The sequence below is a fragment of the Schistocerca serialis genome, chromosome 2, assembly GCF_023864345.2.
Source record: "Schistocerca serialis cubense isolate TAMUIC-IGC-003099 chromosome 2, iqSchSeri2.2, whole genome shotgun sequence".
Taxonomy (NCBI): Eukaryota; Metazoa; Arthropoda; class Insecta; order Orthoptera; family Acrididae; genus Schistocerca; species Schistocerca serialis.
The window spans coordinates 1,128,638,602-1,128,656,280 of NC_064639.1; the positions used below are offsets into that span (position 1 = coordinate 1,128,638,602).

The 17,679-nt window shown below is 39.2% G+C and overlaps 1 protein-coding gene across 1 annotated transcript in view; it reads left to right on the forward strand.

Annotated features, from left to right (window-relative positions):
• Positions 1-17,679, forward strand: part of LOC126458582 (ubiquitin carboxyl-terminal hydrolase 22) — a 140,157-nt gene that overhangs the window by 110,018 nt on the left and 12,460 nt on the right. The window contains exons 7-8 of the mRNA XM_050095718.1: positions 5,723-5,886; positions 11,676-11,825. Coding sequence (XP_049951675.1) covers positions 5,723-5,886; positions 11,676-11,825 — 314 coding nt within the window. The remainder of the gene's footprint in view (positions 1-5,722; positions 5,887-11,675; positions 11,826-17,679) is intronic.

Here is a 17,679-nt window from a genome sequence, read left to right on the forward strand (position 1 = left end):
TGAAGTTAAATAGAATTTAACAAAACACTGTGTAAGAGGGGAAAGCCCATAATTGGAGAGAGCTTTTGGTATCAAGAGAAGGGAGGGCTGAGGTGTAAAGATAGAAAGGGAAATACAAAGTAGTAAGGAAATCAGCGAATATCTATTAATAATGAAATATACTTTGAAAGAGAAGAAATTAGAGAACGACAGTGGTGCAAGGGGACAAATGCCACAAACAGCCAAAGAAACAGCATGTGTTTTAGCGAACATCATCGTTCCACTAATGTCTGAAAGATATGGGTCTTAGAAACTTGTCACTGACTCGTAGCAGGCTACCAATTGCTGGCAGGTGGTGCAACCCACAAACAGGGGGCCACATATCTCCTCCCTCTCTCATTATACACACCAGTGTTGTTTTAGGGTCAGCAAAATATAATAAATGTGGCACTGGTGGTTTACTGACTGTCAGTAAAGCAATATATTGATCCACCCACACCCCAGTTACTGTCTTTGCCTTGAGGAATGTTGCTGCAACTTGGCCAAAATCTACATTTACATGGATACTCTGCAAATCACACTTAAGTGCCTGGCAGACAGTTCATCAAACCACCTCCGCAATAATTCTCCATTATTCCACTCTTGAAGAGCAGACAGAAAAAACGAACACCTATACATTTCCATGCAAACTGTGATTTTCCATATTTTATTATAATTAGCATTTCTTCCTATGTAGGCTGGTGTCAACAAAGTATTTTCACATTCAGAGGAGAAAGTTGGTGACTGAAATTTCATAAGAAGATCCCAATACAACAAGGAATGTCTTTGTTTTAAATATGTCCACCCATCCTGATTGAGGTGTTCCATTGTTTACCTGAACCACTGTGGGAAGTGGTTCCTATGCCTGGCATGGCCAGTGCATCACCCAGTATGTTCCAAGAGAACTAGTGTTCTTGCTATAGTGGGTGATTCACATTCATTCATTCCCTTTCCCTCAAGATTATGTTGTGTTGTGTTGTTTATCTACTGAATCTAGAATCTATTGTAGATGCCTGGAGCAAAAAAACATGCCCAGTAGTTGGAAGAAAGCATGGGTCACACCCATCTACAAGAAGGGTAGCAGAAGTAATCCACAATACTACCGCCCAGTGTACTTGACATCAGTTTGTTGTAGAATCTTAGAAAATGTTGTGAGTTTGAATTTAATGAGGTACCTTGAACAGAATGACCTCCTTCATGTTAACTAGCATGGATTCTGAACGTATCGAGCATGTGAGAACCGACTCACACTTTCCTCACATGACATACTGAAAACAGTGGATCAAGGCAGACATGTAGTTGAAATGTTTCTTGATTTCTGAAATGCATTTGATTCAGTACCACACACACAGACAATTGTAAAGGGTATCAAGCAAAATCTGACTGATTAAGGGTTTTTTTTGGAAGGGAGGACACAGCAAGTTATCTTGTAGAGAGAGTCACTGACAAATGAAGTAAACTTCAGATATGCTCTAGGGGATCATTCCTATTCATTTGTGTATTAATGACCTTGCGGGCAAACTATGATATCAGACTTCTTTCAAATTGTACCTGTAATGAAGTACCTTGGAATGATCACATGGCTCAGTCACAGATAAATACGGTGGCACATTGCTGTTAGCTGGCAGAATACTAGAGAAATACAATCAAGTCTACAAAGGAGACTTCATACAAAACTCGTGGTCACAGGATTTGTGTGTCACATGGGAATGTATCACAAAGATGCTGAAAAGCTGAATTGGCAGACTCTTGAAGATTACACAAACTATCCTGTGCAAACCTACTTACAATTTTTTAGAATCAGCTAAAGCAGGAATATAGTGCAACTGCACACATATCGTTTCCATAGGAATTGCAAAGATAGAATTAGGCTAATTACAGCACTCAGAGAAACATTTTAGTAATCACTCTTCTTGTGCTCACTATGTGAATGTGACAGGAAAAAACCCTAACAACTGGTATGACAGGACATACTCTCAATCTTGCACTTCAGTGTTTCATAGAGCGTAGATGTAGATCTGCAGGTCATAAGCAAAAAATTACGGTCAAACTCCATATCTGCCATTGGCAGTATTTTGCTGTTTGAAACTTGGTTTCAAAATCTCTATCCTATCAGCATGTGAACAATGGAAAGTCCAGGATGTAATATAAGAATATTACGAAAATGGAAGTTGCTACTCACCATGTAGCAGAGATGCCGAGTTGCACACATAGGTACAACAAAAAGACTCTCACAATTAAAGTTTTCGACAATTGACACTTTCGCCAACAATACACACATACACGTGCGCTTGTGCCCCCCCCCCCCATTCACGCGCACATCCCCCCCCCCCCCAACACACACAAGTGTGTGTGGGTGCTCGCGCAACTCTCACACATGACTGCAGTCTCAGGCAACTGAAACCATGTGGTTTCATGTGTATGTGTGTCTATTGTTGTTGTTGACGAAGGCATTAATCGCCGAAAGCTTTAATTGTGAGAGCCTTTTTGTCGTGCCTACCTGTGACTCAGCATCTCCGCTGTATGGTGGTTAGCAACTTTCCTTCTTATAATATTGTTACCTGTGTATGATTTATTTGAAACCTTTGAGTTTCAGCTAGTCTCCTCAAAGGATAAAAACATTATTCATTGTTTTTAAACCAAGTGTTGGGAATTATTAAATTGTTTTTGATGCCAAAACCTACCTGGTGGCTATCCCTTTCGTTCCTTTTTCGTCATGCATGTTCTCTCACACTATACTTTTACTTGTTAATAAAATAAGTAACCAAGTGATCAATGAGATTTTGATGATTTTGTTATATTGTACAGGTCCTAGGATGTTTTATGTAGCTGTCCAAACTTAAAAGAACCATTAAGTCTTAAATGCACCTTGATATCATACTGTGTGTGGTTTAAGGCATATTTTTACTTCCACTTTTTCATCCCTAAAGCTGAACAAGGTGACACAGACGCTCAGATGGTACACACATTCAAGAGCTATGCAGTTCGAGTCCCTGTCCACCCATCCTGATTGACATGTTCTATTGTTTACCTGAACCACTGTGGGAAGTGGTTCCTGTGCCTGTCATGGCCAGTGCATCATCCAGTATGTTCCAAGAGAACTAATGTTCGTGCTATAGTAGGTGATTTACATTCATTCATTCCCTTTCCCTCAAGGTTATGTTGTGTTGTGTCATTTCTCCTTGATGTCATGAAATTTTTTTCATATTAGTAGAATATGTTTCCTGATAGTATAAAACATATGAACAGTCACATCCAACAAATAGATTTGATGCCAGACTGTTTAGTATGGTGACTGATGTGCTGAGTATAAAGCAAATGTAAGTATGTTGACAATATGCAACTTAAAGTTAAATGCAAATTCTCACCCCCCCTCCCCCCTTAAAACATTCAAAATATTGTTACCTGGTGATTAATTGGCTTATGGGACACATTTTGATAAGAACAAATTCTGATTGCAATAAAAAGTAGTAGTAATGCATTAAATTAGTCAGTGAAAGTATGAATTGGGAAAGTTCCCACTTTAAGCTATAAGTGACACTGAGTACTCAGTTTTATTGATAACAAATTACCATAAATTATTGCATAGGTTTTGTGAGCAGTCAAATGTTGTTTGCAGTTAAATGAGAAAGGCAACATAAGAGGTAAAGTTTTAATGTAAAATATAAGTAAATTGTAGCTGTAAGAAGTTGAGTATTGCTTCAGAATGAAATTTTCTCTGTCCAGCACAGTGTATGTTAAAACAAAACATCTTGCCTGTGTGGTACACACTTTTAAATACAAAGTAAAAGTCTCAATTTGGAAACAATTTATAAGCTCTACGTAAATAATTGTTATCTTTTCTCGCAGGAATGGTAGCGCAACAAGCTGTACAGGGCATCTTTTATAGTGTTTGGAAGACCAGGAGAGAAGTACTGGCTAAATCAGCTCGAATTTGAGTCAAAATCTATTTTACTATTATAGTCTTTCACACAAAATGCCAATGTTTGGGCTTGAAATTGGGCATATTTTCTATCTGTTCAGAAACTTCAGTTATTAATGGTTTACAAATCATTTGTCTTAGGACGGGCAAAATGTGTAGCTGATCAACAACAAGACTCAAGATAGTTTGGGATTCTTAATTTTGGGCTACATAGTTTAAGGGATTTTCTTTTTTTAATATATGGCGGGAATTTTGTATTGGTTGATAAAATTATTCATCGGTAGATAATTAGAAAGGGAAGCTTCATGGATGAAGCACACTCTCCAGTTTACTTGAACTGTGTACAATAATTTTTGGTGATGCTCCTAATAAAACCTACTAGAGTTGATAAATACTACTCAGTTTTACACACAGTTACTGGTTTCCACATTTGTGTGTTATCGTATTCATTCATACTCTCTCAATATATGAACCAGAACAATCGGTGTCTCTCTCAAAACACTATTCAGTATGACTTACTCTATACTCTTGGGTTCCAGACAGGCACAACAAAAAGACTGATATACATTGTAGCTTTTGGTCAAAGCCTTCTTCAGCAAAGAAAACACATGTGCATTCACACACACCCCACACACATATGATTGCTGCCACAGGCAGGTCCTGTTGGTGGTTGCATGTATGAATTTGTGTGCATTTTTTGCTAAAGAAGGCTTTGGCCGAAAGCTGTAATGTGCAACAGTCTTTTCTTATGTCTGTCTGCAACTAAACAGGTTTTGTTTACAGTGAGTAGTGGTCTATCCTTTTCCTAATATTGTTAATATTCCAACCTGGAGTTTCCATTGTTTGTTTTATTCATTACTCTGGTAACTTTACAAAGCTTCTCTTTATTTTTTGATGGTGAAAACTTAATATCAGTGGCCTAGAGGCTGTAATCATTTTTGTCATTGTCGATTTACTCAATATTCCTAAATTTGTGGTGTGCAGATCATTGTTTTTCACACCAAATACATTATAACCCTTTTTTTTTTTGTGAAGTGTGATACTTTTTCTGACCCAAAAATTTGTTCAAATTTTATTATGATTAACTTAGGTATAAACGTGTTTACTTTTCCTTAGTGAGTGTAATGATGTGTTACACAGGCCAGAAAGGCAGCTTCCATGTACTCCGATTTAATCATATTTCTTTCTCACATTAAAGTAGAGCACAAACAGTTTTTTGACAATACTGCATGAATAGTCATATTTCTCAAAAATGAAACCGTGGCATTTTTTGGAGACTCTGTCGAAAAATCAAATTCAGTTGTGATGGATACCAGTCAGAGAAATGGATCTATGGTTAAGTCAAGCTTAAACAGTTCTCAATATTTTTCATAGCTTTAAAAGATTGTGAAGATACTTGAATTTGTCACCCCTTTTGGAATCTCCTTTCAGTTTTAGTGTTGTGTACTGATTGTGCAAGTAAGTTAATCCTGTAGCATTTCTATCAGTTCTTCTTACACTTTTATAATCAATAAACAACAGGATGGTATGTCGCAGAGGGTATGTCATGTACCATTATTAACAACTCCCCTCAAAATTACTACCAGTAAGACTTAGGGAGTGTGGAGGCAGGTGTGTGTGTGTGTGTGTGTGTGTGATTTTTTTAGCATTATTGTTTGTGCATCATTTTGGCAGAGCATTCTTTTAAAATTAAAGTTAACCCTAGTGGTTTGTATTGGTACATGGTGCTGTTTTATTTTTTTATATGTTATTGTTGACATTATTTTTTTTTTTTTCTTTCAGCGATTTGAGCATTCCAGCCGTTTTCATAAAAAAATATCTACATTCATTGCTTTTCCGGAACATTTAGACATGACACCATTTATGTCACACCGTCGTAATCATAATCACAGCTGCAGTACAGGAACCAACAACAGTAACTGTCGGAATGTTTTGGGCGATAACAGGTAAGTTCCAACTAAACCACAGAAATATGGTACTGTCCATTGTTGTTTTGCTTTCTCTGTGTGTTTGAGACAAGTGAACTCTAGCTTCATACTGGGTATGATTTAAATGTAATGTGATCACTCCTGTGCTTGTCACTCAAATAAGGAAAACAAAAGAATTAAATACATGCGTGGAGTTAAGATAAAATTAAATATAATGGCTATAATCTTATTATCTATATATTCTCTTTCCATCATTCCCATTACTACGGCAAGTTGCCTCCATTATATTGACATACACTCCTGGAAATTGAAATAAGAACACGGTGAATTCATTGTCCCAGGAAGGGGAAACTTTATTGACACATTCCTGGGGTCAGATACATCACATGATCACACTGACAGAACCACAGGCACATAGACACAGGCAACAGAGCATGCACAATGTCGGCACTAGTACAGTGTATATCCACCTTTCGCAGCAATGCAGGCTGCTATTCTCCCATGGAGACGATCGTAGAGATGCTGGATGTAGTCCTGTGGAACGGCTTGCCATGCCATTTCCACCTGGCGCCTCAGTTGGACCAGCGTTCGTGCTGGACGTGCAGACCGCGTGAGACGACGCTTCATCCAGTCCCAAACATGCTCAATGGGGTACAGATCCGGAGATCTTGCTGGCCAGGGTAGTTGACTTACACCTTCTAGAGCACGTTGGGTGGCACAGGATACATGCGGACGTGAATTGTCCTGTTGGAACAGCAAGTTCCCTTGCCGGTCTAGGAATGGTAGAACGATGGGTTCGATGACGGTTTGGATGTACTGTGCACTATTCAGTGTCCCCTCGACGATCACCAGTGGTGTACGGCCAGTGTAGGAGATCGCTCCCCACACCATGATGCCGGGTGTTGGCCCTGTGTGCCTCGGTCGTATGCAGTCCTGATTGTGGCGCTCACCTGCACGGCGCCAAACACGCATACGACCATCATTGGCACCAAGGCAGAAGCGACTCTCATCGCTGAAGACGACACGTCTCCATTCGTCCCTCCATTCACGCCTGTCGCGACACCACTGGAGGCGGGCTGCACGATGTTGGGGCGTGAGCAGAAGACGGCCTAACGGTGTGCGGGACCGTAGCCCAGCTTCATGGAGACGGTTGCGAATGGTCCTCGCCGATACCCCAGGAGCAACAGTGTCCCTAATTTGCTGGAAAGTGGCGGTGCGGTCCCCTACGGCACTGCGTAGGATCCTATGGTCTTGGCGTGCATCCGTGCGTCGCTGCGGTCCGGTCCCAGGTCGACGGGCACGTGCACCTTCCGCCGACCACTGGCGACAACATCGATGTACTGTGGAGACCTCACGCCCCACGTGTTGAGCAATTCGGCGGTACGTCCACCCGGCCTCCCGCATGCCCACTATATGTCCTCGCTCAAAGTCCGTCAACTGCACATACGGTTCACGTCCACACTGTCGCGGCATGCTACCAGTGTTAAAGACTGCAATGGAGCTCCGTATGCCACGGCAAACTGGCTGACACTGACGGTGTCGGTGCACAAATGCTGCGCAGCTAGCGCCATTCGACGGCCAACACCACGGTTCCTGGTGTGTCCGCTGTGCCGTGCGTGTGATCATTGCTTGTACAGCCCTCTCGCAGTGTCCGGAGCAAGTATGGTGGGTCTGACACACCGGTGTCAATGTGTTCTTTTTTCCATTTCCAGGAGTGTATATACTATGCTGATAGTGACTGTCTGCAATACTAATAAAAATGTTGAAATAATGCTCTTTGATGCAGTCACACAGCCAGAAAAATTTTGTTCACCTTAACTCCATCTACAAAAGCTGCTTTCAAAGACTATTGTCTTGATTAATATCTTAGTTGTATAGAATACAATCCGTAATGGCAAAATATTTCCTAACTGTTTTATGGTTCTCACATTTGCCATACAATGCAGGCTTTGTCAACTGATATTTGCATCCTTAATGTCTTTTTTTGAATGGGTCAGAGGTATATTTCTCTGCCTAACATTTTCATCTTTCAACACTAAAAAAGTTGTCAGAGGCTATAATGGTTCAGAAAACACTACCAAAGCTCAGCAAGCCGAACTGTTTATACATATCCATGTAACATTTGATTCTCAACAGCATCAACTGCCGCCCAAGGTCACGGACTCGTGCAGACGTGTTATGGAGCTTATAGTTGGGAAGAGTTGGTGTTCCTTACTTCATTTAATATTAAGGCCTACTTGTCTAGTTTCATTCCTCCTCCTTTTCTATTAATGTTGTTTTTGTGCTTTTGAATTTCTATGGCCTCCTTGACATCCTAGCATAATAATGATTGAATCTTAGTAAAACCATAGTATCAGAGAAATTAAATTGGTGATTCCATGGCCGAAGTGCATGATCTGCTTCTGTCAATTTATCTGTGTCTCGCAGATGACAATGCTTAAATCAGGTATCTGTTCATATGAGTGGGCTGTATGTAGATTTTGTGCCCTAAACTGCTGTCGGGTTTTCTAAGTACCTGTACATCCAGAAATGAGATTTCCCCAAGTTTCTCTTTTACCATTGTGAACTTTATATTAGCATTAATACAATTCAGGAAGTCTAGAAATTCTCAGAGTTGTTTTTCTTCGTGACTGTACAATGAAAGTTTCATCAGCATGCCAAAACCAATATGAAGGTTTTTTTCTTCGCTGTCTGGAGGGCTGTTTCTTCAAATTTTTCTTTATAAAGATTCAGGACAACTGCACTGAATGGATTCCACAAAACCACGCCATCAGTTTTCTCATAGAATTTGTGGTCCTATTGAAAGTAAGATAATGTGAGACAAGGTTTAGACATCTGCCATATCTTGCTTATATTATGTCCTGGGGTAGTATTCTTTTGTTGTTTCCACTAAAGTATTGCCTTTACATCCTGGAAGAATTAGACTGTCTTTGTAAGAATTCAAATATCAGAGAGCTTTCATCTTACCTTTTATTAAGTTACTGCTAGGTGGTTCACTCCTAAGCAATACCCTCACTGATTTCATGCATATTTTGTCAGTAGCTGGTTTAGATAAAAAACTGATTTTAGCTTCGATAACACCAACAGTGTCTTCTATTGGTATTCTAGAAGGTGCAAAATTAGGGCACATATTCTACAGAAAACCCTCTCACATACTATCACAAATATTCCAATCACCATCAAAATCAGAAAAGAGGAGTGATAAAAAAATTAATGAACCAGGCTAAAAAATATCTATGTATTGCAGTACTTTGAGGACAAGCTCACTATTTAAGAACTGCTTTCAGAAGAAACAATTACTTTGGCAGAGATAAATACAACACTACATCCTGAAAGATCTGGAACTTCTAGTGGAAAGCAGCCAGCTAAAGGGAAGGTTTTCCTCCTATTTATAAAATCTTTCATAGATCGCATCAGTAGAGTACAAACGAGACCCAGTTTGGGAACAATGTTTAAACCAACAAGAAAGGTGCATAGATATTTGGATACTTCAAATGGCCTATGGGCACCACTACAAGAATGTATAAAATCCCTTAGCATGTGATCAAATGTACATAGGAACTTGAAAAACAAGCATTAACAAACAACTTAAGGAACACCTCAATTATTACCTGGGAAACACGGATGAATTAGCAGCAGCAGCAGTTCATGGACTGGAGTCAGGGAACCGCCAAATTAGTTTCTCTGATACTATAGTTATCTCAAGGTCCAATAATTACTGTTCTAGGAAGTATAGAAAAACCATATAAATTTGAAAGTACAAAAACAACTTTAACAGAAAAGGAGGAGGATCGAAATTGGACAAGTTGTGGGCCTTAGTGCTAAATAAAATGAAGAGACCCGACTCTTCTCAACTACAAGGTCAACCCCCTTCAAAGATTTTGGAATTCTTGTACTTGCTTCTCAATATGTTCTCTCTTTTTAGTGGTATGTATTGGTAATAACAAAAGTTAGTTTCAACTGAACAGTGATTCACACGATGACACCACAACATAAAAAGAAAATTTCCATATACTTTTACTCTCTGTGTAAGGTTAAGATTAATTTTTTGTGTACTCCTGCAAGTATCATAAAACTTTATAAGTAAATTGGTAATCCCAAAAAAGATAATAAATTATAAACATAATTTATTGGCCATGTTTCTGCAAATTACCTCATCTTTAGATTCAAGGGCTGAAGATTCTTGTTAGCTGCATGACAAGTAAAAATTTTCATTATAAACAGGCTGCTTTTCTGACAGTGTATATGTAACTGTTGGTCTTTGACAGCACCAGTAGAGTCCAGTAAATGTTTAACTCACAGTGCTAGATAAATTGGCAACTATCTAGTGTGACTGAGGAGTCAGTATCAGTTTTCAGAGTAGTGATTTTTCTGCAAATTTCACTATTTATTTGTAACTGAAGACTAGCTTTCTTGTGTCTGTGACCAAGGGAGGTGGTGCAGTTGTTAGCACCCTGAACACTCATTCGAGAGGACGACGATTCAAACCTTCATCTGGTCATCCCGATTTAGGTTTTCTGTGATTTCCCCAAATCGCTTCAGGCAAATGCCAGGATGGTTCCTTTGAAAGGGCAAGCGGACTTCCTCCTCTAATCCGATCAGACCGATGACCTCACTGTTTGATCCCCTCCCCCCCAGTCTTGTGTCGGCCAAGCAAGTTGTGTAATATATTCATTATGTTGATCATCATTGTTAGTTCTACCTGCTGTTTTTCTTTCTCAGTGTACACTTTGACTCATTTCATACCCCTGAAGCTTCTCGTTCACAATACAAAATAAATGTTGGGTGGCTCCCAGCCTGGTGCAGGCATTTTGATTTGTCATTCTTGTTGGGGGCTTGAGTATCAGTTTCGGTGATTGTTTTATAAGCAGCTTCCCATTTATCATTATGTGGCTGAACTGATCCTGTTTAAGACTTTTCCACCACATCAAACCTGCATTAGAGGTCTGCAAATGAGGTCTTTTCTTCTGTCAAGTTTGTCATACTCATGTTGTGGTCAAATAGGGCACCTCATGGTTGGCAGAATCCACCAGGCCTGGTATGCTGTCCACTCTATTGCTGTGGCCTGATTCTGCGTCTGTGTCCGAGTCGCAGTTTCCAACTTTTTAAACTGTTTCTTCAAGGTGGCAACTGAAATAGGTAATATCTGCGGTACAACAATAAGGATTCTACGTGAGCAAATTCAGAACTTTGGTTAATAATATTAAAACAAAGTGTGACTGTGAGCAATGTAATCTATTCCTCTATTCCCCCTATGACTTGGAGCATAACTGACACACAATCCTCACCACAATTTCCCACATCAAGCTCTGAGTTCAGCATCTTTGGAAGTAAAAAGCACACACGAGAATACTTTCACCTTTAAGTTAAGGCTTCAAGGCATCACCACCCCTTAATGTTTGTGATCTCCTTTCTTTTGAATAGTTACCATTGGGCTGCATCTGGAACTCATTCATACATCAGATTTAATTTGAACCAGTCATCACTTCTATAGTAGTGTTTTGTTTTGTAGGCAATAGGAGAATCTTTTTTAAAGAAAAAGGCCCAAATTGTTGAAAAAATTATCTACTGTTTTAGAACTATTATTTGCCTAGAACTTCCATATTGTAAACCACATTTTTACTTCAGAAAGAAATTGGCTGCTCGAGTAGAGGAGAACTTAGTTTCTTGCTTATTGAAATTTTGAAATAGCGGTTTGGAACAAATTAGTGTCGGTAATTGATATAGACAATCTCTCCTGACTTTGTGAGTTTACTTACTTTGTAAAGTTGTAATCTTCAAATTCATTAAAATTAGCATTTTTTCAGGTATTCTCTTTTTGCTGTGATAAATCATCTGGGTTCACTAGATGCTGGCCATTATACAGCATTTATTCGTCAACAACGGAACCATTGGTTTAAATGTGACGATCACCTTATAACAAAAGCAAATATCCAGGAAGTGCTGGATAGTGAAGGGTGAGTATTTTTTAACCATAAACTATTCATCTGCCATAGATGCAAAACATTGTTTATAATGTATAAAATCACAAGAAGGCAGAGTGACTGGTCATTACCTACCTTTAGAGGGTGGTATCCCGAGTGCTGTTGATTGACATACATTAAAGTACAATGGGCTAGCCTAGCTTTTGGAACTGTTAATTTGTACCTCAAGGAGGAAATAAGGATAGGTTGGGGAAGGCTAGGACGGATGAACAGGTCGCTCAGACACCAAGGTGAGAGAGCCAAGCTGTCATAAGAATGAAGGAAAACAAAGAGGAAGTATGAGACATGGCTGTTTGTTTTATTTAAGACATTCCTTATGTTTAGGAGTGTGTTCCATGACTTTGAGGCTATATAATATTATTGTGTGTGTTACTGATATTTTAGTAATCATAATTTTTACAGATTTTGCACTATTACTGAGATGATGCTCCAGTTTCCCAGTGTGCAAGCATGTTTAATACAATCTGCATTTTATACAGTATACACAGTGTTTCAGAAGGTGTAGTAAATATTTTAGGGATTTGTAGTATAAACTGATTGAAATATATGAAATACAACATTCAGTATGGTAACCCAAACAAATACTTGCAGAAGGTGTTAAGCGAAGGTAAGTGATTTAGGTTAGGTTAGGTTAGGTTAAGTCAGAGTTGATATTAATAAAGTCTGCCACATACTTCAGTGCACTTTCAAAATCTCTAAAGAACACCACTTGTAGATCTTACGAGGTCACCTTGGCATTCTTTTCTGAGGGCTGCACTGCTCATAATCTGAAGCATCAATTTGTCATCCCACATAGAAATTCTGTGTGTACTTGTTGAAGAACTACGTTCTGCCAACTTAATAATGTCTACTGTTTCACACAAACACTGTTCATTTGCTCATTCAGATGTGATAGGACTGCTTGGTAATATACTAGTGTCACACAGTTTAGTGAAAATATGAATAAACACTCTTGAATCAGGTACTCTGTGATTAGAAAATCACCTACCATATTCTCTACAAGTAGCAGTGTTTTCATTACAAAACCCATACACAAAGACCATGTTGGCATACTCAGAATTTGTAAATACCCTGGTGGAAAAAAATTGCAACACCAAAAAAATAATTAATGTAAGGTAATAAAATTTTGGGAATACATTTGTCTAGGTAACATGTTTAAGTGATCAACATTGCAAGATCACGGATTAACATAAGCGCAAGATGTGCTAATGCAAATGTGAAATGCTGGTACATTAACAGCCGGTGTAACCACCAGAATGTTGAATGCGAGCGTGCCAGATGTCAGGTTGTGGAATGGAGTTCCGTGTCTGTTGCACTTGGTCAGTCAATATAGGGACAGTTAATGCCGGTTGTGGACAAAGCTGGAGTTGTCGTCTGATGGTGTACCGTATGTGCTCAATTGGAGACAGATCTGGTGATAGAGCAGGTTAAAGCAACAAGTTGATACGTGACACACTGCAGAGCATGCTGGGTTACAGCAGCAGGATGTGGGTGAGCATTATACTGTTGGAAAATACCTCCTGGAATATTGTTCACGAATGGCAGCACAACACGTCGAATCACCAGACTGACATACAGATTTGAGGTCACGGTGTGTAGGATAACCACGAGACTGCTCCTGCTGTTATGTGAAATTGCAACCCAGACCGTAACTCCAGTTGCAGGTTCAGTATGTGCAGTGCGCAGACGAGTTGGTTGCAGGTCCTCAACTGGCCACCTCCCAACCAACACAAAGCCATCACTGGCACTGAGGGAGAACCAGCTTTCATCAGAAAACACATCAGACCTTGTCCCTGCTTTTCAATCAGCTCCCCATTGACACCACTGAAGTCACAAAGTATGGTGGCTTGGGCACGCTATAGGGCATATGGCTCAGAGTTGTACTTGCAGTAACCAATTTCTAACAGTTCATTGTGTCACTGTGATACTGCTGTTCAAATGGCAGCTGCAGATGCAGTATGATGCACCAGAGCCCCATGCCGAATATGGTGGTCTTCTCTCTCAGTAATGGCACGTGAACATCCGGATCCTGGTCATCTTGCGACCATTTTGTGGTGAACACTGCTGCCGGCAGTTAAGTACAGTGGCTACATTTCTGCCAAGTCTTTTCACAATAGTCGTAGAAAGGACAACCAGCTTCTTGTAGCCCTATTGCAAGATCTTGTTCAAATTCAGTGAGCTATTGATAATGGTGTCCTTGTGCCTTAAAGGCTTCCTTGACTAATATCAACTCATCACATCCAATCTAAAAGTAAATAACCCTCACGACCATTAAAGTGATTTGCATTCTCATATTGGCACTACTAGCACCACTCTTATGCAACTGGCATGAAATTTGAATAGATATAATCTTCCGATGTGGTAACATGCCTGCCAGCTTGCATTTGTGTTTTGCAAAACTCCTTCTTGGTGTTGCAATTTTTTCCGTCAATGTATGTTCAGCACGCTTAAACGAAACAGCAGAATTGCCCAGCAAATCGCAATCACAGTTGAAAAATTCAGTTATATAAACCGAAGAATATCTTTGCAATTTGAGCGTCAAAACAAAAATGACAGTTGATAATAAAAGCTATAGCAACTCGAGTACCAACTCACAAAATGAGAACTTATCTCCATAGACAATAGAAATTCGACATGTGTTATAATAAACTTTTTATTCAAGTTAGTTTATGCTGCCAACTCTTAAAATATTTACTTTTACTGCAGAAATGCACTATATAAGAAAAAAGAAGAGTAGAAGAATGAGTGAAAATCATACTACTTACTTTTTACAGTGAAAAAACTCCTTCATAAAATTGTATTAATGAAACAGCATTGTACACGAGATAAAAAAAAAAAAAAAAAAAAAAAAAAAAAAAATATCAACGACGTTTTTAGCAGACTTGCCTTGTATTTGGAAGACGGAGGCTCCGATCCCCATCTAGACACCCTTATTTAGGCTTTATCTGGTTTCATTAAATTACGTCAGGTGATTGTCTTACTTCAGACTCTGTTTGTATTGTCAGTACATCTTATGACATCTGTGCTTTGACTGTTCCCTGTCTCCTTTAACTGTACATATACTCTTCATTTGTGTGATCTATAAGAAAGTGTTATGAAATACAGAACAAGCTGGAGAAAATTTCCTATTTCTGTGGTGAATGCCACATTATTAAAAGTGGATAAATGTGAGTGAATCACTTAACCCTTCATATAAAGACAGTAGTATTGTAACAACTAGAAGATTTTAGTTTAGTGGCAGCATTTTGGCAAAATCAGGTGCAATACTGTAATGCTCCTGCTTCTTATATATTTACAAAAAATGACCAAATAGTTTTTTAGTCCCAAAATTGCATTTCTCTCAGTTAATTTATTGAGATTTTTGTGATATCTTAAGAAACTTCGAGGCGAGATACGTAACATAAGTTCTCAAATTCTTAAGTTGAATAACTCATTGCAGTCCATGGCTGTTGACTGAAACATCTATTCATTCTGTTTTACAGTGATAGTCCTGGATTTTCCATTTTTTAATTATATACATAATATTGAACAGAGTGGTACTTTTAAAATAAATTTCGACATCCACTTTTCATGAGTTCTTATTTTATTAACAATTTTCACTTCCAACAACTTGCATATTACAACTTACAGCTGCACTGAATTACACAGGCCTGAACTAACTTGCCCTACCTTTTGGCCTAGCATATACAGGGTTATTACAAATGATGGAAGCGATTTCACAGCTCTACAATAACTTTATTATTTGAGATATTTCCACAATGCTTTGCACACACATACAAAAACTCAAAAAGTTTTTTTAGGCATTCACAAATGTTCGATATGTGCCCCTTTAGTGATTCTGCAGACATCAAGCCGATAATCAAGTTCCTCCCACACTCGGCGCAGCATGTCCCCATCAATGAGTTCGAAAGCATCGTTGACGCGAGCTCGCAGTTCTGGCACGTTTCGTGGTAGAGGAGGTTTAAACACTGAATCTTTCACATAACCCCACAGAAAGAAATCGCATGGGGTTAAGTCAGGAGAGCGTGGAGGCCATGACGTGAATTGCTGATCATGATCTCCACCACGACCGATCCATCGGTTTTCCAATCTCCTGTTTAAGAAATGCCGAACATCATGATGGAAGTGCAGTGGAGCACCATCCTGTTGAAAGATGAAGTCGGCGCTGTCGGTCTCCAGTTGTGGCATGAGCCAATTTTCCAGCATGTCCAGATACACGTGTCCTGTAACGTTTTTTTCGCAGAAGAAAAAGGGGCCGTAAACTTTAATCCGTGAGATTGCACAAAACACGTTAACTTTTGGTGAATTGCGAATTTTCTGCACGAATGCGTGAGGATTCTCTACCGCTCAGATTCGCACATTGTGTCTGTTCACTTCACCATTAAGAAAAAATGTTGCTTCATCACTGAAAACAAGTTTCGCACTGAACGCATCCTCTTCCATGAGCTGTTGCAACCGCGCCGAAAATTCAAAGCGTTTGACTTTGTCATCGGGTGCCAGGGCTTGTAGCAATTGTAAACGGTAAGGCTTCTGCTTTAGCCTTTTCCGTAAGATTTTCCAAACCGTCGGCTGTGGTACGTTTAGCTCCCTGCTTGCTTTATTCGTCGACTTCCGCGGGCTACGTGTGAAACTTGCCCGCACGCGTTCAACCGTTTCTTCGCTCACTGCAGGCCGACCCGTTGATTTCCCCTTACAGAGGCATCCAGAAGCTTTAAACTGTGCATACCATCGCCGAATGGAGTTAGCAGTTGGTGGATCTTTGTTGAACTTCGTCCTGAAGTGTCGTTGCACTGTTATGACTGACTGATGTGAGTGCATTTCAAGCACGACATACGCTTTCTCGTCTTCTGTCGCCATTTTGTCTCACTGCGCTCTCGAGTGCTCTGGCGGCAGAAACCTGAAGTGCGGCTTCAGCCGAAGAAAACTTTATGAGTTTTTCTACGTATCTGTAGTGTGTAGTGACCATATGTCAATGAATGGAGCTACACTGAATTTATGAAATCGCTTCAATCATTTGTAATAGCCCTGTACATTAATGACAATGTGTAATTATTTTTTTATTGTTATGATTCAGTTGTTTTGTGACTCACAATAAAAACAAATTTGTTAAAATTGATTTAAATGTGACAACACACTCAAAATGAATAAGAGATTTTAAGTAAATCGTCTTCTAAAGCAAAATGTATTTCTATGATAAATTTTGAGACATAAGTTCCTTTAACAGTTACTCTACAAATATGTAAGGTTTCATCTAATACAAATTACCATTCCCACTTTGTACAATATTACTAACTACATCTGAAATCTTGATTGTTTTATACAAAGAAAGGTGCTCCATTCTGTGCTGAATACTATTAAAAGTAACATACGTTTACGTGATGATCAGATTGTTACCTCATCTTATGAAATTTCTGTTAACATATTTTATTCTGTAAATAAACTATTATTCCCACTTCCATTACACACTGACTTGTGTAAGTTGAAAAGTACAGCGTATCATGATGTATACTAAGGACATACACTAGTATTATGAAAAAGATAGATTGCCACTGACCATATAATGGAGATGATTTGCAGAGAGGCACACAAAAAAGACTGCTAATTGTTTAGCAGTCCTTTTGGTGTGCTTGTCTGCGACTCAACATCTCCACCATATAGTGAGTAGTAATATTGTCATTTCACCATCGTGTGATTTCCATTGTTTGATTTTGCCTAAGGACATATATCACATACTAATATCGTGAATCTTGATCTATTACATTACTATGAGCAAGAGACAATGTATAGGATACTAGCGCATGCTGTTTCAGATCTTCTACTGCTGTTA